General features: G+C 37.1%; 1 protein-coding gene across 2 annotated transcripts in view; it reads right to left on the bottom strand.

The window, feature by feature from the left end:
• VEZT (vezatin, adherens junctions transmembrane protein) overlaps positions 1–24,642 on the bottom strand; it is a 64,097-nt gene that overhangs the window by 18,119 nt on the left and 21,336 nt on the right. The window contains exons 3-7 of one of the 2 annotated variants that reach the window (XM_082496905.1): positions 20,607–20,696; positions 18,071–18,246; positions 15,004–15,279; positions 9,784–9,944; positions 1,836–1,972 (exon numbers count right to left, since the gene is read on the bottom strand). In XM_082496905.1, coding sequence (XP_082353031.1) covers positions 1,836–1,972; positions 9,784–9,944; positions 15,004–15,279; positions 18,071–18,246; positions 20,607–20,696 — 840 coding nt within the window. The remainder of the gene's footprint in view (positions 1–1,835; positions 1,973–9,783; positions 9,945–15,003; positions 15,280–18,070; positions 18,247–20,606; positions 20,697–24,642) is intronic. The other variant, XM_082496906.1, reaches the window with a different exon arrangement.

Raw genomic sequence — 24,642 nt, 5'->3', positions numbered from 1 at the left:
GCTGAGGAAGAGAAAGTAATTACTCATAATGCTTTTTTCTGCCCCCCTCCACTACAGAACAGGACTAACAATTTACTTGTTCTGAGATTTTGGATCTATAGGATTTGTAACAATATATTTACATCTTTGTACTCATACCTCTATAGACAAGTAACAGTTTTTTTCTAGTGTGCAAACAATCAAGAGCAAAACATTCAGAATAGTAACCCAAAAAATTAAATGCCTTCAGACAGATGTGGTTTGATATATATTTTATAAAAAAATACTCGGATGCAAACTGATAAAATATTCCAAAAGAAAAAAATAATTCTCAATTTAAAAAAGATGGTTATGAGAAGCAAGAACACAGAATGATATGAAATGAATTTGGGGCACACATGCAGGGCATTGATTTGGCTGGGTGCTCAAATAAAAAGCAAACAAATGGGCAGCAATCTCCCAAGTGTCTGTGAAGGTGTGGTGCCCTGGACAGAAAGTCAAGAGCTCATGCTATAACAAACACAAAAGAAGACAAATCCCTTTCACCAGACATAAGGCAAAAGCAGTGAAAAAGTAGCATACAAAAAGTAGTGAACTTCAGGAACTGACAATAACAATCCAAAAACCTACCTGAAAAAAGGCACAATGATGAGAGAAAAGGAAATTCCAAATCTGTTTAGGGTTGCAAATAGCTTGCTCTGCCAATGACTTTTGATGATTTTCACTGGCACTTAAACGTCACCCAAAACATCCAACTGGCTCTCCTCAGCTTGGATCAGTATTCAGTTTCAAGCCAAAAATTTCAGTTAAATTATTGCAAATTGCAGGTAAACGAAGACTTAGCTTACAAGATTGGGCAACACTGACTGGCTTCTTGCACTTAAAAAGAAGCGGGTACATAAGTGGGCTTGGTTGCAATTAGAACTTCAGCTAATGAAAAGGCAAGAAAAAAATCCCAAAGCTTACATCTGATGTAGCTCTTAGCTTACAACTAATTAGACAAAGCCTCAAAGCGTAGCAACCACTATTACTGGTAACATTTACTGTCAGAACAAAAGAAGTCAAGGTCTAGGAATTAAATGAATAAAACACAACAAGAGCCAACCCCATAAAAACATAGAAGTCACACAATAATGGAATTTTCCATTAAAAAAAAAAAAAAACATTAAAAGGGAATTGCCTCAGCAGAGAACCAGTAGAGTGTAGAAGGCTTGCATCCAAATTAGATCTTCTTTCCAACTGCAAACATTTACTCATGCAAATTAAAAATACTTAACATCTCAAAACAAAATAGATAAAAAGGCCATTATATGGTTGGCATTCTGTTCAGTTAAATGTCTTTCAAAGATCAAAGAACCACACTGGCTCATGGCAGCAGGGGTCCAAGCTTATGATTTGTATGCCTCAGTGTAACTAAATGCAGCTATTCCCTTTGGCAATTACAACTAATTTATATCTTTCGATGTCTATCTTTTTATTCAAGAGATTAGCTAAAAAAGACATAAATACAACTCTGGAAATTAGACAGCTAGGATCAAGTGAAATCAGAGAGCAAAAGATCATGTTTAAGAAGGAGATTGATCAAGCTGACTACAAAACACTGACTTGAATTTATGTGATTTGCAGAAAAAAATCCTCAGGTTGTACTGTGCAACTTCTCTTCAGCTACATGCAAGAAGAAATCACCTAAATGCCAATAAACGTAGAAACACATGATATGAGACTGATTACATCTCCCCCTCAGTTGACTGCATTACTACAGGGTAGTACCTACAAGTCACGGGGCTTCACGACAACTGAAATAGATTTTCACGAGAAGCCTTTGTGAATGCATACGTTCTTTTAGGAGAGGTTACCTTGAGTGCAGGCAAGCTGAAGCCATCTGTGAGATTGTGTGCCTCCTCTTCAGATACCTGCTCTTCACTCAGTCCCAGACCCAGCTCCTTAAAGGGGACTACACAGATGTAGCTGGTCACATTGTCGCTCTCCGAGTTCAGAGGGTAGGTTTAGCCGGAGTTAAGGTGGTTAACAAAACAACTTTTGCATTAAACACACAAAAAAAGGAAAAAAAAAAAAAACCAGCTAATAAGGTTTCTTATTTCTGGCAATTTATATGAAAGAACATACATTCCACCCAAATCTACCTGAATCCTGTTTAGCTGAACATTTTGCAATCCTTATTCAGAGCACAGGTTTTAAAGACTCTAAGAAGGATGAGAGTAAAGACGTTGACAAAGGACCTACATCTAAATACAAACACCTAAAAAGAAAAAAAACAGATTGATGGAAAATCCCTGCAGCCCTTTCTAGTGAGGAAAATATTTTATCTTTAAATCTTAAGTTTCCAAGAAGTACCTCGTGTCAATCTTAAACCAGAAATCATATATGTAACAGAGGAAAGAGGAGAACAATTCTTGTGCAATTTTAAGTTTCAAAGGTAGCCTAACCAAACTCAGGAGGATGGGAATTCCTTGCGAGTTCTGTCTGCGGAGGGACTGCTCAAAGATCTCTACAATAACTGCTCTTTGACATTTCAAATAGTACCATGAAGAACAGGAGCTCCCAGATTGTCATACCATTAATTTTATTGATTATATCACTGTAAAGCCACCATGATCTTGGCATAAACAGTGGCAACCTATTATCTTCCAACACTATTCAGCACATTTAAATTTTGAGTATGAAAAAGTACATTTCCAGTCCTCAGAAATGCTTAAAAAGTAGGAAGCAAGCACAATATAACTGATATCAGAAGACACACAAAAATAATTAATAGACTAGGCAGCATTTATTTTAAAATAGCCCTAATTTTAGGCTAACCTCATGCTGGGGAAGGGGGAGGAGGAACAGTTCAAGATTTCTGCACATTTTGGATAATTACCCAGTCACAAAACAGTGAAATTTACTTTAAAGCACAAAACTTACAACCTATGGTCATAAGCATATTTGTTCCACAGAAATACATAATAAAATATATTTGTGAAGCATTCATGAAAATAAGGCCTTAATTTAAACTATCATTTTTTTCATTTATATTTTGATTCATAAACGGAATGATCTCATCTCTTGGAGCACATAATGCCACTTAGAAGCACCTGTCTCTTGTCCAAACAATGCGTTTACTGGGGAAGCTACAAGTTCTACCCGCTTTCACTCCCAAATTTTCCACCTGCTAAATCCTCATAGGATTAAACTTGTAATAATGATTTGCTCAAGAAAATTTTTACCACTTGAGTAGAAGTACATTGCATAAAATAAAATTTCTGTGGTCCAGGAAACAGCAATACCAAGTGTCCAGGCTCTAAACAAACAACCCCATTTCTCCCTAATTTCTCCCCAAAGTCCAGGAAGAAAGAAGCTTATTAAATGTTCCCCAGAAGCATCAATGCAGGCAAAAACCTGCAATGCAAATCACTCAGAAACATAATATATTGCTGCCACCAGCTGCTGCCTGACATAAACACGGTGTCTATTCTAAGATAACCTGACAGCATGCCCAGCAGATGGAGCATATGGGATGAGGATGGTAACTCCACCATAGATAGAAAAGTCAGGTCAAAACCCTTCAGGACCAGTTATCTCAGAGACTAATTATATTCCTTGTTAATAATTTCCCTCAAAAAAAAAAAAAAATTCCAACAGCACGAAGACCAGTTTGGACAAAGCAGTTTGGACACATGAATTTCTAACTCACGCTAAAAAAAATAATCTAGGGAATCTCTCAAATGTGTGGTTTGACCAAAGGACCCACTTATCGACATTATGTCTCACCTAGGGATTCCCAGCGGGCTCCCATGCCTCCTGCCTTGCCCTCCTCTATTTTAGCCCTCCCACTACCATTTCTACATGTTAGATGAAAGCAGAGAACTGATCCCATGTCCCCACTAGCTTCCTAAGGACTAAACCTTTAGAAAGTTTAAACACATACACACAAACACATTTCCTTCATGTGCTTTGCTCTAAAATGCAAGTATTTTTAGTGCTAATGTTTTCTATTAAAGCCAAAATACAGTAACTAACCTTAGGTTAGATAAATTTTTCTATGTCTTTGTGAAAACATTTTATTCATCTGTTTAACCTGCATTCCTGATTAGCTTGGAAGAACAGAAGGCAAAGCTACTTAATAATAAATTGTTAGATCCGGAATAAAATATCTATATAGTGAATATCTAACCTCTGTCAGGTTAGCAAGAAAAAAAGCAAGAAAAAAAGCAAGAAAGAAAGCAAGAACACTGATGTAACCCTGTACATAACAATTTAATATTTGTACTTTGCTCTTCAAAAGCACATTCCCATCTAAAGATCTAACAGGAGGGCCTCACAATATCCCTGAGAAATCCAAGTTGCTCTTTTATAAAATTCTCACCTGCTCACCAGGCAGGAAGAGATGAACAAAGTATGTGATCAACTGGCTGGTCAAGGAAGAAACTTCACACTGAAAAATGCCCAGGTATCTTTACACAGACCTTCCAGCATCAGATTTCTGATTTAGGTTTTTTGATCCAAAAAGGGTACTGCTTTTTGTTTAGCTCACTGTTTTCTTGTGTGAGCTTTCTCTTTCCCAAGTTAAAAAAAGATGTGTTTTTCTAACGTTTCATGATGCAATAACTGAATTTTTACAGTGGAGAAAGAATAAATTTTTACTAGATTTACTAGGGTGTATTCGCATTTTTCCCCGTGCTCAGTTCATCTCAGACACAGAATGGATTTTATATCCATTCCACCTTAATGGGGTAAGATAGCATACAGTTTAAAATACTATCCCATGTCTGTTTTTATAACACTATTTATGCCTTGCCAACAGAGAATGACACCTTATACTTAAAACAAAAATAAAGTTGCTTGAGTTTACATGATCCAACACCCAGGTCCTACCTATCAATATAGTTCAATGGAAAAATAGAGTATCACACCATCTTGCACCAGCTGAGGATAAGACTATTAACATCATCCAGTAACATAAGCTATAAAGTTTCCTCCATCCAGCTTGAATATAATTAAATCAGATAGATTCCCATGATGCAGAACCCACAAGGCTCTTAAGTATAAAAATATTAAGCAACTAGCACGGCAACTGAAATATTGCCTGAGTTATTACACAATTCAATGGAGTATAGTGCAGAGATTTGTTGAGCGAGTAGTGACTGGTCTGCATAACATCTTGTAAATACTTAACCCAAAATGCCTAATTTCTATCTTAAGCTTTCAGCTGTTGCATCCTGCTATACCCTTGTCTTCCAGATTAAAAGAGAAATACTCTTTTTTTCTCTCTTCTGCCTTTTTCTTCTATGATTTTGAGCAATGAACTCTTCCTGATATGAGCAAATCAGAATAAGAACGGCATGAGAAAATGCTGAATTGTTTCTGCAAGCACACAACTGTCGTTTCACATAAAATGTAAGGAATATGACTTTCCACCTCATGAAATATTACTGGTCCATCAAGTTTGATACATCTAGTATAAGGCTAAAGTATAATTGTGTATTTTTTCTATTTTACATGGGAACAAATTTTGATTAGGAAGGTACTAATTTATTCTACTTGCTGAAGGCAGCTGTCTAGCTAAAAGGGGGCACATTAGCCGCAAACATTACTAAACTTCTAGTCTTGTTGAAGTCAGTAATGATAACATATCAGGTTTATGCAATTTGATTTCTCATGAATAAAGCTGTGAATTAAGATTTTTAATTCTCTGTAACAGGTTCATCAAATAGATTTTCCTCTAACACATTTGATATATACATTAGTATAAAATCCTGATTTGCTGCACACATTTTGGTAGGATAAATAATACTGATGGCTATAAAATCTACACTTAATGGATTAGCATAGATCAATATATGACCTAACATTTAACATGTCTTTACTAATTTATTTTTACTTAGTCACTCATTTATATCTACAATTAAGATGAATACTTAGATTAGCCAGTTCTTAAGACTCAGCCCAACAGTCAGCAGCTCAGGCCCTCAGTTATGTGTTCTTCCTTGTCTCTCTTAAAGTTTCACCTAAAGCAAGTGGCTTAAGTTCAAAGCAGTTCCCCTTTGGCTTCCAATAGGATTACTCTTACTGATTCAAAGTATGAATTTGATACTTACGTCAGAAATGATCAAATACATTAAAGTATATGTTTAGCAACAAAAAAAATCTCTCAAGGCAGTGTAAAATAAAGCAACAATAAGCTTTGCAGTTTGCATTTGTTGACAAAATGAGATACAAATCTATAAATGTAAAGATTAAACATTTCTCTATTTTACTGTATAGCTTTAAAGCTCTAGATTAAAAACAATGTAAGCATGAAAATTCACAGTAGTATTTAGCTCAAAAGTATGTCTGTACAACATCATTCACTGAAATGACTTTTTCTGGGAAAAAAATGCCCCACTGAAATAGATTTTGCTTATTCCTGAACACTTTTTTGACCTAACATTTTGTACATGCAACCTGTACATGCCTTAGAAAACGGTTCCTATAAGAGGCTGTTCAGCTGATTTTGTTAAGCACATATAAATGCATATTTTCAAAGTAGAGAAAATTATCAGCCCTTATTAAGCCATAAATGAGTAAATTGATCTTGTTGCAAATTATTTTTGAAAAGGACATTCTGACGCAGTAGGCTTGAAATATAATTTGGCTACAGATATTTCTATGAAGTTCTGAATATATAACAATGTTTTAAATGAAAGCTTAACTTAAATCAAAGTGTACCTTTCACTACAGAAAATTTATTTCTATGTTTTTTATATTACTTTAACCATTATATGTAATAATAGACACGTCTCAGTTCAAGACATGTTTACCATAGCCTTAAGGCAACAATTATCTTCACTGCATTATAAATTTCTGTCTCAAATTTCTAGGTTCATTATAAGAAACACAAGGATGAAGGAAAATAAGGCATACTTCACATTATCATCCTTCAGTAGCCAGTATACCGCTCAGGAAGCGCAGCCACAGACTAGGACCTTATTTCGATAACTGGACATCACACAGAATGGGTCTCTGAAGTCAAAGGCTCACCACCGTTGTTGAATGATAAGTATCATGCCCATGTAGCAGTATCAACTGAGTACTGACAAGCAAGGAAAGCAAACTGTAATGCGGAAGTTTATTTCCCACTTATACATGCACATAAATGTTTCCAAGAAATGCACGCTCCGTGGTTCAAAGCAGTGCCTGTCCTATGTATTTGCTCACGCTCTTAAGAAATTACTACTTCATTATTCTTTAAAGAAAAAAATGGCCCTAAAGAATGATCAGCCATCAGTTAAAATGGAACTAAGCTTTGATCCTTAGTGTATTAGCTGGGAAGATTCAAATTTTGTTGCCCTTAAGACAAGGAGGTGATTCACATATTAAATTCCTACTGAAAATTGTTCCAAGCAAAGATAATTCAGTTTTTCACTTGCCTAAATACAGAGATACATCTGCCCTGCTACAAAAATACAAAGTAATACCCAGTAAAACACAAAATGTTTATTTAAACAGTATTGTGACTAAGCAAGGAACATAGGTTTGGGTTTTTTTTTTATGTCATTTGTAATATTAATCCAAATGTTAAATATTCGGAAAGTTTCTCTAATATCTTTTCCTCTAATAAAAGCATTTTGTTTTGCTGTGGCCGGTGTAAATCACTATTAGTACTACTGGATTCATGTCTCTCACAACGCTCAGAAAAAGCAAATTTCAAACAGCAATTCATTAGTTCATACTCAGATAACTTAGAGGAGTTAAAGTCAAGAATATCCTCTGATTTTGTGCAAAGCAGAGCTTACTAAAAGGAACTGTAAGACTCAGAATTGGGATCTCATTTCCAGACTTTGGATGGAAGTTCCTTTCCTTTATCAACATTCCTTTCCTTCAATTTATCACCTCACTCCTTTACTTAATCTCCCCAGTTCCTCTTTCTCCTTGCTGTAGGCCAGATTTGTGCTAACAACCCGATGACGGACAAGGGCATTAAAGTTGTCACAAGTGGCAGCTGTGAATGCTTTCAACATGAAGGAATCTTTGGCCCCTCCAGCATAAGAGTACTATTTAATTGTACAAGGCACTGGGACCTATTTGAATTATGCTCCTTGCCATCAATGCCCACATAATACACATAACATTTTCAGGCATTCATGATATGCAGGGAAAAATTCAAAATAAGGCAAATTGGAACTACCTTGAAGCTGCTCTTAATTATCCTGGTGAGAAGGAGGAATCCTTTACTCACCTTCCTTACATTTAAATTCCTTGCTTTCAGTATTTGTGCACTGCAGAGTTGGCCCAGCCTGCATCTCAGCTCACATGCTGCCACTCTTTACCACTACGTTCTGCACAAATGTAATGCTTCTCTTTCCATTTTTCAAGAACCTACACATAGGCAACTTCAATAAATTTTTGGCTGTTTATTTCTGCTGGCCCTTACTACTGTGATATGTGCATGATAATTTGGTATAACAGAAGTTCCATTTAAAAAAAAATTTCAAAGACTGATATAAATGTCAAATTATCCAAAGTAAACGAAACTTTCTTCTCTCCCATTCCTTAATTTAAAAGCCATGCCACAAGTTTAGTAGTTACCAAACTACTGGATGGTTTAATATGCACCAATATTCCTTGAACCACAGCAACAATCTACACACCTGTTATAACCACTGCTGGACTTCCTTTCTTCATGCTGGAGAATATTTGGCCATGTTAATGGATCCCATTTTCAGCTCTCTTCCCATGTTCTTAGAACTGATTTTTTATTATTTCCAAGCTAGGTACCAGTTGCTCTTATCAACTTGTCTGAACCAGTCAGAGTATTAGTTTCTTTCTTTACATAGCAAATACACCTTATTCCTCAGAGCTAAGAGTGAGGTCTTGAGAGCAGAATGAGGATGCCTATGCCCACAAAATAATTATTTTGTAAACAAATGCTCATTTTCTTCAAAGTGAATGCACGCACTGTTAGCTTTGTGTATGCCTTTGTGTGTGTACACGTCATCACTCGATGTATCCATCCATTTGCCAGGCAAGATATATTCGTCAAATATTATGTTCCAGGAAGACAAAACGAGTAATTTGTCATGTCAGATTTTCAACACTCACATTACCATCAGCTTTTGTTTCCCTGTGTGTGTTTTTTCAGATCAGGAACATACCTGTTTTATTTTTTGCTATAATACGGGGTGAAGACATTGCTATTTCCTATATTGTACAGTAAGTACAATAAAAATAGAAAAAAAAACTTGAAATACTAATGCCATTAAAGAAAGTATACAATTCACTGAAGAAATAAACATGACACTTCACAAAATGGAATCTGAACAGTGTTCTGCTTTGATTGAGAGTAGAAACTCCTTGCTCTGAAATGTGCCTTTTGGCTAATTAATGTAATCAGAGCTTCACCCAGCTTGTCTGAAACAGGAAATCATCTTACCTTTGAACACAGGGATGTCAAGTGAAAGGCCATATTGTTCAGAAGAGAGGAAGTTTTGGTGCAAAAGAAAAAGACGGCTAAGAGGAATTATACAACAAAAGGCTGAAGGACTCTGAAACGCATTACCAGTATTTACACCAAAGGCGTGGGTGTCAGTAACTGGGACAATGTTTTCAGTGCACAGAATCTTATCCTACACTGCACAGTACACAGAAAGACAAAAATTTTAAGAATATTCCTAACCAAGCATAAGCCCCAATTTAATATGATACCTTCTCTTTATCTTGTTTAGATGTGTAATTAGATATTGTATGTTTCTAGACATGCTAACTCTAAACATTGGCACAATTACAGGTAGGCAACATGGAATATCTGAACTCGTGGGTTTTTACAAAAAGGATATTGTTTCAGCATGTATAGAGTAGCCAGTCTTGAAGCTCGGAAGTTGGCTCTGACAGATCGATAAACGGCTTTCCGGAGACCAATAAGATGCTGACTAGGATGCTGTCCAGCTTTATTAAATGGGCAAGCGGCACTGACCCTGTCAAGCAAACTTGAAAAGTAAAATGTGATACAACTGTACAGATGTCCTAAAGTATTTTTAAAAAACAGTACATCAGATTTCTTATTCCATTACTTAGAAAACTTTTTAAAATCACTCAGTAACTATGACAGCAAAAAAAATAAGTCATCATATCAGTGATATAGTTAATCAACATTTGTGATAAGCAGCCAGGATTCCTCAGTAGACAGCCTGATTCTACTCTCATCTGAGCCACTGCAAAACTTCTGAGGACATTTGTTTTCTCCAAAGTTTTGCCAAATGATACACTAAGGGTAGACAGGTCATAACATTATCTCTGATACAACACAAGCCCACTGTAAGCTTTAGAAGTTTTAACACACAGATATTTAACATATACCTCTTTATATGCAAATTTGTTCTTTAAATAATTTCTACAGGAAAAATGTGCTACTACATATTGTTTTTCATGCAAAACAACTTTTTCCATGCAGAACCTTCTCTAGCTCAACAGAAATAAATTATTTGAGAGGTGACTTAGATTTTATCAGTCATGCAATGAATGACAGCTGTGTTTGTGGGAGTCTGACAGATAAACACAGGAAATGTATGCAACCATAAAAGCATATTTGGAAATACATTTTGGTGTCCAGATATTCAGATGAATATACTATTTAAAAGAAACTGTGCCATTTGCCTATTAGAATATACTTCAGAATGGCTTTAGAACTGTAAGAAATTGCCTCATCTGGAAATAAACTGAATTGTGAACTGGATGAATGTTAAATATGCCTATGCATCATTAAGCTGTAGAAAAGTAAAACAAGATTAATATCCAGTTATATCTATTCACATACAGTCTGATGCCAAACCTATGACAAACAATGAAAATAGCCTAGGTGGACAGTTCATCCGTTCTACTTGCTGGGACTGTTTCTACTAGAATCAACTCAGGAATGGACATACTGCAGACAACAGGATGATGAATTGTGATGAATTGTTGGGGTACTGGGAGCCTGCTTCTGCTCTCACCCTTCCCAGGGCACGCTGAGGAGGTGATTTCACGTCAGAAGTCACTTAAAAGGGAAAAGCATACAGGGTACCTGGCAAGACTGGGGTGGGTTGCCGCATTGGTCATCCAACTGAAGAGCTGACTAAACCAGTGGACCTGATCCTGCTAGAAAAATGTCAGTCCTACTGCATGCGCTTAGCTGGATCATGCTGCACATTGATTAGGAAGTGAAATAGCTCACTGCCTCCACTGTTGAATATGAAAAGCAATGCAGCCCACCCAGTGAGCAAGGCTGGACACATACCAGTACGTTAACTATGGTTAACACAAGGAGACTCATGCCAAATAGCAGTATACTGAATACACTAGCTAAAATACCATATTAAAATAACTGCTTACCATATTAAATTATATGAGTGAGATTAAAATGCTTTGTATAACAACTCATAAAGTACTTTAAAATCTGTATAAAATAAAAATGAACTGTGTTGCTTTCCATTTCTAAACATAAATTTAAAATGCTAGTCTTGCCATACAATCCAGTAGGGAACACAGCATGTAATATAGTACACGCCAATCTCTAATGTTTCCCTAGCTTTTGAAGGTAACAACTGGGAGTGTTTATGGATAAATTCTCACATCAGCTTGTAGATTCAAGTCCTGGGTGAATTGTCAGAAGCAGGCTCAAAGAAAAGGAGCAAAATTCTTCTACCGTAAAAAAGAGACATCTATGCTCTGCTACAGCGATGTAAGCATTTCCAGCTCCTATACAAAACAAATATAGCACAACTCATACCCAGCATGACTGCCAATATTCAGCAGAACAATTTGTTTTCCTTCTGGGAAGGCTTGTTTCAGTGTTTTTTGTAAAATAATTCTTCTTTATTCCAGTAATCTAAAATTAATATAACTTGCTATAAATGTCTATGTGCCATATCCCTAACGTCCTAATGTTCCATTTATCTTCTATATATTTTAATTGGACTTACAAAATGTTATCAGCTTTGCGTATCAGCCGCAAATAGCAAGAAGAAAAAAAGGTTAAGGGTGAATTTCCTCTTTCCTAGTGTGCCAAACCCATTTTACTTGTAAAGAACAGTGACTTATTTCTCCATTAATCTTCCAAGCCAAATTTTAAATAGGCTCTCAACTTTTAACAAACTTGTATAGACACATTAATAAAAATCACTGCACTCCAACCTGAAAGCAGTTCTATAAAGATGCTATATATACCAATGTGTGCTCATAGAGCTTGATTACAGTTTAAAATATAGTAGAAAGGGAGCATTTTGGAGAAAAGCTAATTATTTAAGTGACAGACAAGGAAATAACTACTTGATGCTTATTGCTGCAGCCTTTCATTACATATTCCTACAGTTTTCATTTTATAATGTGCAAGACAATGGACATACTTTCATCAGCCAGCAGAAATTCCAGGCTGCAACCCACGATGAGGCTTCACTTGTCTAATTGCAAATGAAGCAACTAGACAGAAATACTGCCATTCTGTCTGAGCCGAGCACTGCCCTACCTTGGTTACACAATTTCTGTAATCAAAACTACCCTGGTGAGGTCTTGGGCATCTCTACGTCACAGAGCTTGTACCACGCTGACATACCCTAAATGCCAACAGCAGCGTTAGACACTTCTGAAGACTATTCTGAAACCAGAACATCCAGCTGCCTTTGAGAGCAGCTAATATAAGAGAGGCCTGAAGGAGTTCTTAGTTGCTTTTCTAAGTGGCTGCAGTCATTTTTTTGAGTGAGAGAGGAATGAAGGGAACACAATACTTGAATTGGTTAAACATAGAGCAGTCACTACCAGACAGTAATGGACCAGTTAATCAGTGGAGAACTGAGCAAAACCTCATCAGGAATAATTTAACGTTTACAGAGACAGTCAAGTATCAATTAACAAGGGGCAAATAGGGTAGAATAAAGCAAAGCCATAGATATTTCAAAGCATATGTAAATTAGCCTATGAGAACATAGCAATGGATCATGCAAGGGGGAGAAAAACAGTGGTGGAACACAAGGAACTTCAGGCCAAAGCTGCAGACCTGGGCTTGCCATATCAGAGTTTAGCTAAGTACAGCTAGCCACAGTCTGAACTCAGTACTATTTAAGTGTCAGCTTCAGTAGCCTTCCATTCACAACATGGTTAACGCACAGTCCAAACCATGCTGAGCTAGCAGCATATTAAAACAGCAGCATATATATCACTGGACAGGGTGCTGTGCTACCTGATTGAAATCTCATTCCTTCAAGGATGTAAAATGACACAAGAAGATACTCATTAACTTTTCAGATGCAATAATTTCCATTGCCGTGGGACTCTCTCTGAACAAGCATTAAGACTTCGACAAGGTTACTACAGGAGAACATACTAAGCTTTGCCCTGCTAAGGTTTATTGTAGCAAAATTCTGGAAGAAAAAAGGGGTAGCTAGGTTTTTGGATCATACATGAAGCACTATCTCAAGCAAAGGATTTCATGGTGCCCTGTGCAGCAGCACCTCTTGCATATGTGGATGCAGAAAAGGACACTCTGGATTTAGAACTTCCTCCAGGCTAAACCAACCCAAAACTTGTACAGCACTGACTTCTTCATACTGGACAATTGCTCCAATAAGAATGCTGGCACAGTCAGACTTCTCCCACTCCATCCATACTCCAAAGTCTTTTGAAAAGCTTGCCAAAGTTTTAAGTAAAGAGGCTATTAGATCAAGCATCAGCTTGAAGACCAGTCTGCTTTTTGTTAATCTGTTATCTAAGATATGTAGTAAAAGAACAAGACACCAGCAATTCAGACACTGACCACAAGTTCGTTTGCTTAAACTTAGGAAAAAATCCAAATGTTTTTCTCATCTGTAATTTGGACAAGCCCTAACAATAATTTCTTTTAAGAACCCGTTTCCAAAGATAAGACTGCCTATTGCTTAACTATATGCTTCTTCAGCAAAAACCAAACCAAAACAAAACACATAGCTAGGCAGAGTGAAGACATGCTTATGCATTCCAAAGGGAGAATGAAACATTTCTTCAATGAAGCATACTGAAGGTATCTCAAGCTAGAAAATTAATTTAAAATGTTAAGTCTACAGTTTCAAGCTTGCATGTAAAAACATGTGCCTGAGAGCAGAGTAGTTGGTCTGGCATGAACAAACAACTTCTTAGTGCACAAAGGGCAATTTTTTATTGTTTTTAGAAAGAAAGTCAACTGGATTTGAGCTATTGGTGTTTCCCACCTCTTTTAACCTTAAGTTTAACTGGCAAAGGTACATGTCTAACCATAGGTTGAAGAGCATACATGGCTATGAGAGTGCACAGAAGTGGGCCGTTTGGCTTTGGGATCACTGCATACACTGAACATGTTCTGATGTCCTTTCACAAAGCAAAGAAGCAAAAATTACCAAATAGGTACAAGAGCTATATAACCAGGAACATTTTCACATCCCTTAAGGGGACAAGACGAAAATTCAGCAGTAAATTTAAGTAATTTAAGACTCTAAACTTCTCAACAATTGTATGCAAGAAAAAAAAGTATTGTAAATTTTTTTTGAGGTGGGAAATGACCTTTGATGGTCTTTGCTGATTGCTGTGTTCTCATTGCTTCAAGCTGTTATTTGTTAAATAAAAATAGAATGGTTTTCATGTCATCTTGTTTTCTAAAATATGAATGATTACTTGAAGATCAGTTTATTTACATAGATTTGGTAATATATGATACAAAAAACCTTCAAACAAACAATCCTCTAAATGACTCCCCAAAAGAGTTAACTAAATTGGTTCAAAACCAATTTCTTCATGTATTTCATTGCTAGCAGCACATGAGATTTTAAAGGCATATGAGTTTTGAGACTTAATTCTCCTTCAGGATGCAGGGTTTTAACACTGAGTTGTTAGAATTCATGGTTTTAGTATGAATGGTAATTATATTATTTTATGTAAAAGAAAAGCTTCAAATGTTATGTTGTTCAGTAACTCCACTTGTTATCGTAGATAGTGTAAAAAGACAATTTTCGAAGATGTCTGGCTTGAATGGATTTGTATATTAAATAAAGCGAAATACAGACTCACAGGGTAAATCCTCTGGAAATTACTTCAGTCTCTTGAATGAGTCGCAGAGCTTTCCTCACGAGATTAGTAAAAGCTCGGCTATTTGCCACTGTTTCTTCCAGCTGGATACAGTATTTTCGCAGGGACATTTGCAGCCTGGCTGTCCTCCATGTGCCCCACACTCGAAAGACTGCATAGACAAACAGAACTAGTCCCCAGAGCAGCCACGACGATTCCTTCCACCATGAAGGAAGCATAAGCAGTGCACTTACAAAGGCAAGCAGCAGCGAGACATCCCTGCAAACAGAGAAAGCACCATCAACCACAGATTTCTGAGGTCAAACAAGTGGGAAAATCATGAAGTTTTCAGTTACATTTGAGATTACGACATCTTATTATGGAGCTTTTATGTAGGTCCTGAAGGGAGCCGTAAACACTGAAAACTGCTCCTAGTGGCAGATTTAGATGTATATGTACATGATATTACTTGGTCAGTATACCCTAAGGAAACATTTATCCGGCTTTTTTATGGCACAAGTAAAAGAATAATGTACCACTTTGAAAGGTCAGTTTCTCTTACACACATGACTCAAAAAACCAAAAAAGAAAATAGAAAAAGATAAAAACCCTGACTACTCAGCAGTATAAACCAGGGTGGGTAGGAACTGGAATATCTGTACTTCCAGGTTCAAGAGTACAATAGGGAAGGGCATGTTTCTTTTGGTAACAAAACCCTCAAGTAATGCCAGCTTTATTTTTTCCAGATTCTGACTCATTAACTTGGACACCAACACACCACTAGGTTTTGACACATTTTTATAAAGATGGCTTGACTAATCATTTTAAATAATTTGGCAGCTTTTGAAAATCCTTAAAGAACAAGAGTTACTAGTATCTCAGTTCAGTTATTTCTCAAAGACATTTAAAAAACTTCATAAAGCTGTTATTTTCATGCAGAAAAAATTTAACAAAAATAAGTAACTGCTAGAAAATACACTGTTTCATATATAGTATTATAGTTGCAGTTTTGTAAAATTATTACAGTCTTCACAGAGATGGATGGGATATAGGCTTCAAGGTGCATATAACTTCAATTTTTCAGAATTTTTTGAAAGAAAAATATTCACTTTCTTCACCCCTAAAAGCTGCGTATCCTGTATTTAGTTTTGGAAGTACTCACAAGGAGTATTTTTCCATTTCTAAAATAAGACATGATCTCTAGGTTTCTATTTTCTGGACAGTTTTGTGGTCATATTTCAACAAGCTTTACAAGTGTTAACTTTTCAGGGCTACTGATAGGTTTCATTAAAGTGCAGGGTTAAAATAATAATTAACTTAAAAAAGGGTGGACACAAAGTCTACAACTTCCTTGGTACATTAAAAAAAAAACAAAACCAAAACAACAAAACAACAAAAACCCACACACACAAAAAAAATAATCACAACAGAGAAAGACTGGAAGGGTTTTAAGACCTCACTTTGTCCGTTTTCAGTTTCTGGTTAATCCAGGACATCACGGACAGACTGAAGAGGAAAATGGAGACTCCACAACCCAGTATAGTATACTGTAAGTATCCTTAGAGTTCAAAAGATTTCCCTTATGTCCAGTCTGAATCACTGGCAAATTAATTCCATTATTTTTCCTCATATCCTTCCCTCTTCTCAACAGAATAAATGACGGCTGATCACCAACTTCTTATTTACCTTCTACACATCATAACACTGTTCCACCCCACCTCAATTTTCTCCATTTTGGCCAAACAATCCTAGCACACTCTAATGTTTCAAAAAGATTAAATTTTCTAAATTCGTTATTCTTGCTGTTCTGCTCTGGACTGTCTCTAAATTACCTATGCCTCTCCAAGTGTGGCATCCAAAACCAGATGCTGTAGTCTAACACAAGGCTTAGGGAAACAGATACAAAGGTAAACCCCGGTATCCTGCATATAATAAGGACACCAGGATGCTATTTGCCAGTTTTTGAATAATTTCTTGAAGCATTCAATTTAAGCTGTGCAACAATGTGCAGATCCTTTTCTGAAGTAGTACTGCCTAGCCAATTATTCACCACTTTGTGTTTGTTAATTTGATTTTTCTTTCCCAAGTGTAGCATTAGACTTTTGTCTTTATTGACTTTTCTATTGATTTCAAAATATTTCTCCAAGCTATTTTTGAACTCCATTCTGCTAAAACCCTTACAAACCTGGTGTCATCTGTAAGCTGAGCAATATTCACAAATTTTGTATTGTATTTTATAATCTTAACAGTTAAAGAAACAATGAATAGTGCTAGGACTGGGACAAACAACTGGAAAAATCTAGTTCAAAAGTTCTCGTTTGAAAGAGAGCATCAATAATGACATATGAGAACTTAAACAGTTGGGGGTTTTAACCTGTTGTGGCTTTATAGTAATTTTATCTATTTTCCTAACATATGTATGAAAACATAGCACTGGGCTGTATTATGAGGTATTTTAATCTACTGATTCCTATCCATTTCTGAGCAAGTCACTCTGTCAGAACACCCACCGTCCTTGTTATTTTTCAAATACAGGTGGTACCTGTTCAGACACTGCTGCAATTGGCTCCCTCAGGATTCTAGGGTGAATTTCACCAGCCTCTGCTAACTTGAATGCATCTTTATAAATATTTTTTAGTCCGTTCTTCTGGTATTCTACACCTGAAAATTAATTACACACCCCTCCCCAACATATTTTACGAAGACCACAGCAAAGAAAATGCTTTTCAATTCAGTCTTCACAATCATGTCTCATTTATCAAAATCACCATTCTATAGATTTAGAAATTAATGAATTAATCAACCATAATTCTTCCTTATAGCACATATTGGGGTTTGGAAGTACCCATTCAGGTTCATGTAGCTATGTCAGATTAAAACTCACTCTTTCAATAATATGCCCGAGGGAAAAAACATGCTTATAGGAAAATTAGGGGACTAGCGGACCAAAGACGCAAAGACCTGAGAAAAAAAGTAGTTATTTTATTGCTGCATTTTATGTAAAGAACACACAATATATTTTTTGCTTATTTCTCAGTGAATATAGTGGTAGATATTCTCTGTACAATACCAAATATTAGGAGTTGCTAGGGAGCGTAGCGTTGGAAGCTGTCTCTTTTCCTGTTGCTTACACTGCCCTGCAGACAGGATACTGGGGTCAAGGAACTCAATCAGTTCCACATCCTCCTGCAGCAGAACTTCCTGTTGCAGGATGGTACGGAGTGTGTCAAATCGAAATCCAACATCCTTACCACAAACAGGCAGGAGAAAAAACAGGCATTAGTAAAGAATATGCACATTCTTAAAATTAAGTTAGCAGAACAAGGAAAACACCCAGACGCTCTACACTTTAATGGCAACAATCTGTTTCCAAAGACTACAGGAATATTTCAGATATATCATAAGAAGTTACTTTATTTTTATTAAACTTGCTTAACTTTAAAAACTCACTTATAACCTAACAGTTCAGACTTGCAGGGTGCGTTGCACTGACCTTGTGATCTGACTTAGATCGTAACAATATCTGGAAACACGCCACAGATTATGCCAGTATATTTGCGTAAGAATCAGAGAGGTACTATATCTATTAGAAGTTCTTCAATAAAACAACAAACACTCTTTTTTTTAAATGTCATGACATAATTGATATCATTAACAAACAAACAAAAATTAGAAAGAGAAATATTACAAATCAGTCAACAAAAAGTCACCTGTGGGCATTTAATAATAGGGTCAATGCACGGGACTCAAGCCGCCAGCCAAGGCAGTGAAGTCCTCTCCTGTAGGAGTCTGTGACCTTTCCCAAGAGAACTCGATCCAAACCTGAAACTGCATGGGACACTAAAGACCTCACACTTGCTGAACTCCAGGCAAACTTTGGGGAGTTACTTACACATGGATTTGATGCCATGACAAGCATTTGCTATTTTTTTCCCTACAGCTACAGTTCTTCAAGACAAATACACAGATCTTGAAGACAAATATATCCATCAGAGAAGCCCCTTGACATTTAATTTTGCATGCTGCACCAAATTATAATTACAAACCACTTCAAGTTAAGAATCTCATAACAAAACCCAATAAACACCGAACATGTGCATCTTTGTATCTAGCAAGATTACAGGATGGAAAGGAGAATAATTCTGCAAAACCCTCTAACAGAACCTGTTAACACAAGTTTGACATTGCACAGTACAAAATCTGCTCAGTTCTGTCATTAACAGAACGAGATTATTTATGAAACCATAAGATAGCTAGTCAAAAGTATAATTCCATACATTGTTGTCACCCACAATAACTTGCATTCTGGTTTTAATGGAAAACATTTGTTTCAGGACTGTGTGTAAGAGGAAACTCTGCCCTCCTCCAACGCATCCTCTGTCATTTCAGTACCCTACTGTAGCATGCAGCAGGAGAAACATGTTTTCCATATTCTTTGGTTGTGTCTCCATCTCAAGAAAGTAAGGCTAAATAAGGCTGTGAAGATAATAGCTTTGATTCATAAGGGAAGAAGGAGGAAGAAAAGAGACAACCAAAGATCATAAACGGGAGGCTTCAGAGGGAATTTTGTCTGCTTGAGAGAAGGAAGAAGAGACAGCAGTTAGAATCAATAGAACTCTCTGAGAAATGGAAACCCCTAACTTCTCATGTTGCTCAACTTTTTTTGTTGTTTTGAAGCCACATTTGAAGACATCATCCCTATATCATAGTAGAAAAAAATAGATCAAAATTCTAGCTTTTAGATTCTGGAACAGTCTGACTAATTTAACATTTGCAAGCCAGACTAAGTACATGAGACCCTTCAGGTCTGCCCCACACAGGCTGGCTTGGGCCCTAAAAGTTCCTGCAGGCTCCAGAGGTAGGAGAATACAATTTCTGGTGACGCAGATGGACACCCAACTATCTTCTGAATCGCTGAGATGAGAGCACATAAGGCAGTGCAGAGAAGTGTTCTTGCCTCTCCCTACAGCCAGACCGCTACACAGATGTCCTCTGCTCTTAATGGGTAACACTGTTCTGAAGCATTATAACAGAGGTACCTTAATTTGCTTCACTCTTCCCAAATGTAGAAGCACTGTGGAGAGCAGTGAAGAAACAAATAGGCCAGGATGGGTCCTGGAGTAGTACAGCTGCACTGCATTTGTGCTGTGCCTGAGCTAACAAGCTGAAACAGAGGGTGAAGCAATACTCAGATGAAGGTCTAGAGCCTTCTGTCTTGATCTGTGTCTGCAGGCGCTAGGCTGCAACATATGGACTTTTTCAGTCAGTCGCCACACTGCCTTCCACCGAACGGGGTAGCTACACTGTAGGTTAACTCCTTTCAGCTTTCAAGAATTTAATGAATTTCTCACACATTTTATTTTCATTTCTCTTCCACATTTTTAATATCTTCAAACAGGCGACTGATGTTTTTCCTGTTCTTGTGCGCCCGATGTGCTTGGCACACTAGCTCTGAAAACCAGAATCAATATTATCTGAAGAAAAAGTAAAACTCTTAGAGCCAAAACCAATAGTACAGACCAAAGACGGTGCTCAGAGGATGAGGTACAGAGGAGAGGAAGACTTGTGGATTAGGAAAGGAAATGGGAAGAGAAGTGGTCACTTACCAGTCGGTGAAGTATGTCATCATTTTTCTTATATTGTGGAAAAGGAAACCAGCTTCTAAAGAACTCAACTAGTTTTGACAGGATGCCTTGCTGAAGGGAACAGAAATTATTCCAATTAAAAAAAAAACACCAAAGCCAAAAATAAATAACAACAGGCAATTCCTTTATTTTGGCATTTGCTTTTCTTGTTAACTCAGACCCAAGTACCTGTAAGGAAGTTTTGCTTACTGTGTCTGGCCTAACTTCAGAGTACGTTAAGGGAACATCTGCTTCCCGTCAGTTTGCCTGTACACAAGAGCATGAAATAAAGCTTTCAGTAACCCCACCTATTTGGAGCATAATGGATTGTTATGTTGTACTGTTAAAAATAACTACAGCTAGAATTAGTTTGATCTCAAGTTGGCAGCTACTGCATTGATACGAAAGACTCTCTCTCTCCTTGAGAATAAAAAAAGCAGTGAAGTTAAATGGCTGACGGACTGCAGAAAAGTAAAAGACCAGGAGAGGAACATCCTCTCCTTGGCAGACCACCGCAGCTTGATGACAAGGCTCTGGAGGAGCTGTGAACAGAGACAGAGAAGAGTGACTGTAAGAAAAGGAACTGTCCCAGAAACTCCCTGTCCCACCCAGCTTGGGCTACCAGGTACTTTCTATCCATGCTGCTTCCCATGCAACCTAAATCCACACTTTCATCTGAGCTGTAAACATGACTTGGAACACCACTAATTAGAGGGACTCCCCCTTGGTCATCACGCATTTTACCCATGTATCTTCCTAAAATACCACGCATGAAAGATTATAATTAAAGAGATGCATGATTTTGCTTCACTCTGCAGCCATTCAATAAAAAAAAAAAGTTTTTGACACACACTCTGTATCTATTTTCCTCAGACTGAGTTGACAGGAAGTATTTTTCAAAATATTTACCTACATATATTTCATGAATTCTGAGGCCTTACCTCTTAATATTCAGACTGCTGACATGTAATACAATGAAATGAATGCCAAAAAAAAATTAATTGTGGAGCACTTACATTTCGTGGCATACTGTTTCAAAATACAAAAAAGCCCCCTAACGGATTATAATAGCCTAATGTATAAAGGGTGTCTGCATTAAATCAGCTTCTTCCATTTCTCCCTCTTGGTACCCCCTCAACTATAAGGTGGGAAATAGAAGAGTAAAACCAAGCAATGGGAGCTTGGAGCTTTGCAGTTAGCTCTGTGGTTGGACTGACAGCCCCCAGAAAGGCAGAGTGAGACAAGTTTGAAGCAGCAAGCCAGGACAGAAAGGCTTTGAGTAAAGCCCTTATGCTTCACAGAACAATTTTTGAAATAACTTACTCTGGTGTCCATTTAGGTAACCTAACTCAAGCTTTTCTTTATGTATGCCTCATCTTTCTGTGTACAGTTAGAATTGTAGACCTACACCAAAGGAAAGCATTTATAGGTCAGCGCAGAGACAAACCAATAACAGGGGGTTCATAATGATACCTTTTGCCGATACACAGACATCATCGTGGCTTATTAGGAGGAGCTATCCCAGCAATCCACACTTCTTAGACTATGGAATAAATCCAAGTGATTTTATTTTGATGTTGCTCAAGGGCACTGACGTAAGTTGGAAGAGAAGAGTGTCACAAACTGCAGCACTAGATTATCCTCCAAGCTTCTTGTAAGGTGGTGGAAAATAATATTTTCCTATTACAATTTGCAGAAAATTGAGATGAACGAAACAAGCCTTCGCTCTGCATTTGAGTTGCAGACAGATACTTCATTCAGAAGTACTTTTCCCAGTACTTTGTAAGCAAAGTACAGAAAGAGTTGTCTGTTTACTATTTAAAATTATGCCTCTTAGATCCTACCATTTTCAACCACTTAGCCTTCATAAGTCCTCAGGTTTTTATCATGAACATTTAAATCTACACCAAGGATAATTTTAAACTGCTACCATCTGACTAAACTAGATTGTGGGATTACTGAAAAAAAACCCACATGCTAGTGTGCTATGTAAGTAATCTTTTGGTTTATTTTCTGTGTTTCAGTTTAAAAATAAAAATCTGAGCTTGCATAAACACTCAACAGGCATGTCAGTGCCTGAAAACACAAAACAAGACAACCCACTGTCTTGGGCTGTGACCCAGTAGAGTACAGTAACACATTAAATTATTCAGATCCTTGGAACAGTCTCTCACAGTTTGCATTCCCATTGGGAGTGTTACTGACAAGTAAAACAACTTTCATCAACACACAAGTCAGGTCATGTTGCCAATGCTTCTGGAGTATTCTTCTTACAACTTTATACCATCACTCAGTCAAACACTCTGTAAACTGAATAACAAAGATGTACAAATCCTAGCATTTTCTTAAAAAAATAGCATAGGACATGAACATTTTAGGTACATTCATTTGAATCTAAAATAAAATTCTAAGGACTATTTCTCTTTTGTACAGGATGAACCTGAAATGGCAAACTAGCAGGTATCTAAAATATCATCATTCACACTGGCACCTTTCAATTCTGTGCACTTCAGAAAGAAGATAATGCTACATATTAAATACCTCCCAGCTACTCAGAGCCAGCATTAAGTGGGTGGGAGCCCCAGACAAAGGCAAAGGACTGGTCCCTCTGCCTTTTCTCATCAGGTCACCTGCACAGCTACTGAGGGCTAGCCACAACACAATCCTCAGTAGCTGCCTCCAGCACCAGCCGTGCTCTAGTGATGAAATATTATCACATCTAAGATGGGATAAGGTGTGACAGTATAATCAATTTAAACATTCAGATATGCACAGCAGTCTGGGAAAGTGAGTAGGAAAGGAAAAATGTAAATGGGAAGAAATATATTCCTTAAAGATCAAGCAGGATTACCCAAATAGGATTTAATTCCAGGAAACAGGTCTACGAGCTCTTGCAAACAGTGCTTTTGAGTATCAAGTGATCATGAGACCAGAATTTTAGCTGTAACTTTCTCCAGAGATTGGTACAGCCAGGAACACTGCACCTATAATTACCGTGCTAAATCACATCTCCCTCAGATGGGAGCTTGGCTCAGCTCTCAGAACACAACCTTGAAGCACCTTTACAGCTTTTCAGCTCAATGTTCATTAAGACCATACTCCAATTTAAAAAAAAAAAAAAAAAAAACCAAACTAAAACCACACACGCAAAAACTATTTAAGATGTGCTTCAAATTCAGCCGATGCTTCTGCCTTTCATTAAGCCTAAACCATATGCTCTGCTTGGCAGGACAGCAAGACACAGCAGCAACGTTTGTATCAGTCACTAGGAACCTCTTTTTTTCCAGATTTGTTTTTTCAGTCCCTGAAGATCCTAAACTAGATCTTGGCCTCACCAAAAACTTGCTACACATCACTGGATTGTATCTGCACAGGGTTCCTACTTGACTGAATCCAAAAGGAGTAAACAATTTCAACTCAAAGACAAAGCAATACTGCAGCTTTTCTATTTTTATTTTAATAAAGTATTTAAGGAATTTGTAAGCTTGCTTTTCAGAACAGACAGAAAACAATACACACATACTAGGCATCATTCAGCATGGAACATCATCTACTCTCTGTGATTACATTTTGCATTACGCTAAGCCTCAACTATGATCATTTTATATTAGGACTGTGAGTAGGTACATATTCAGAACTCGGAAACCATTTGTTTCCCACATATTTTATAATATCAGTAGACTAGGCCAGCAAAGGCTGAGAGAAGGGAAGTAATAATAGTCCCATGTAAAAATGAGGAAATGATTGATGGTAATGTAAATTATTTGCCTGTATGTCATACAAAAGTTGCGACAAAGCCTCAGATCCTCCTAAATCCAGTCTACTTCTTTAAATGTGCGGCAAGCTGCCTCTCCCTCATTCTCTTTCCTTTTGAGACATTCTACCAAAATGGGACACAGAAATTAAATGACAAAACCAGACTTTCTGACATCAGATTACAAAAGAAAAGTGTTAACGTTCCCAAACTGGTACTGGAACAGAAGCGGGAAGAACCTATGACATTTTATCAATAGAAATT

This window comes from Vanellus vanellus, assembly GCF_965231255.1.
Source record: "Vanellus vanellus genome assembly, chromosome: 1".
Classification (NCBI taxonomy): Eukaryota; Metazoa; Chordata; class Aves; order Charadriiformes; family Charadriidae; genus Vanellus; species Vanellus vanellus.
Note: the sequence above shows the minus strand (reverse complement) of the source record. Positions and strands in the feature narration are given on the sequence as shown.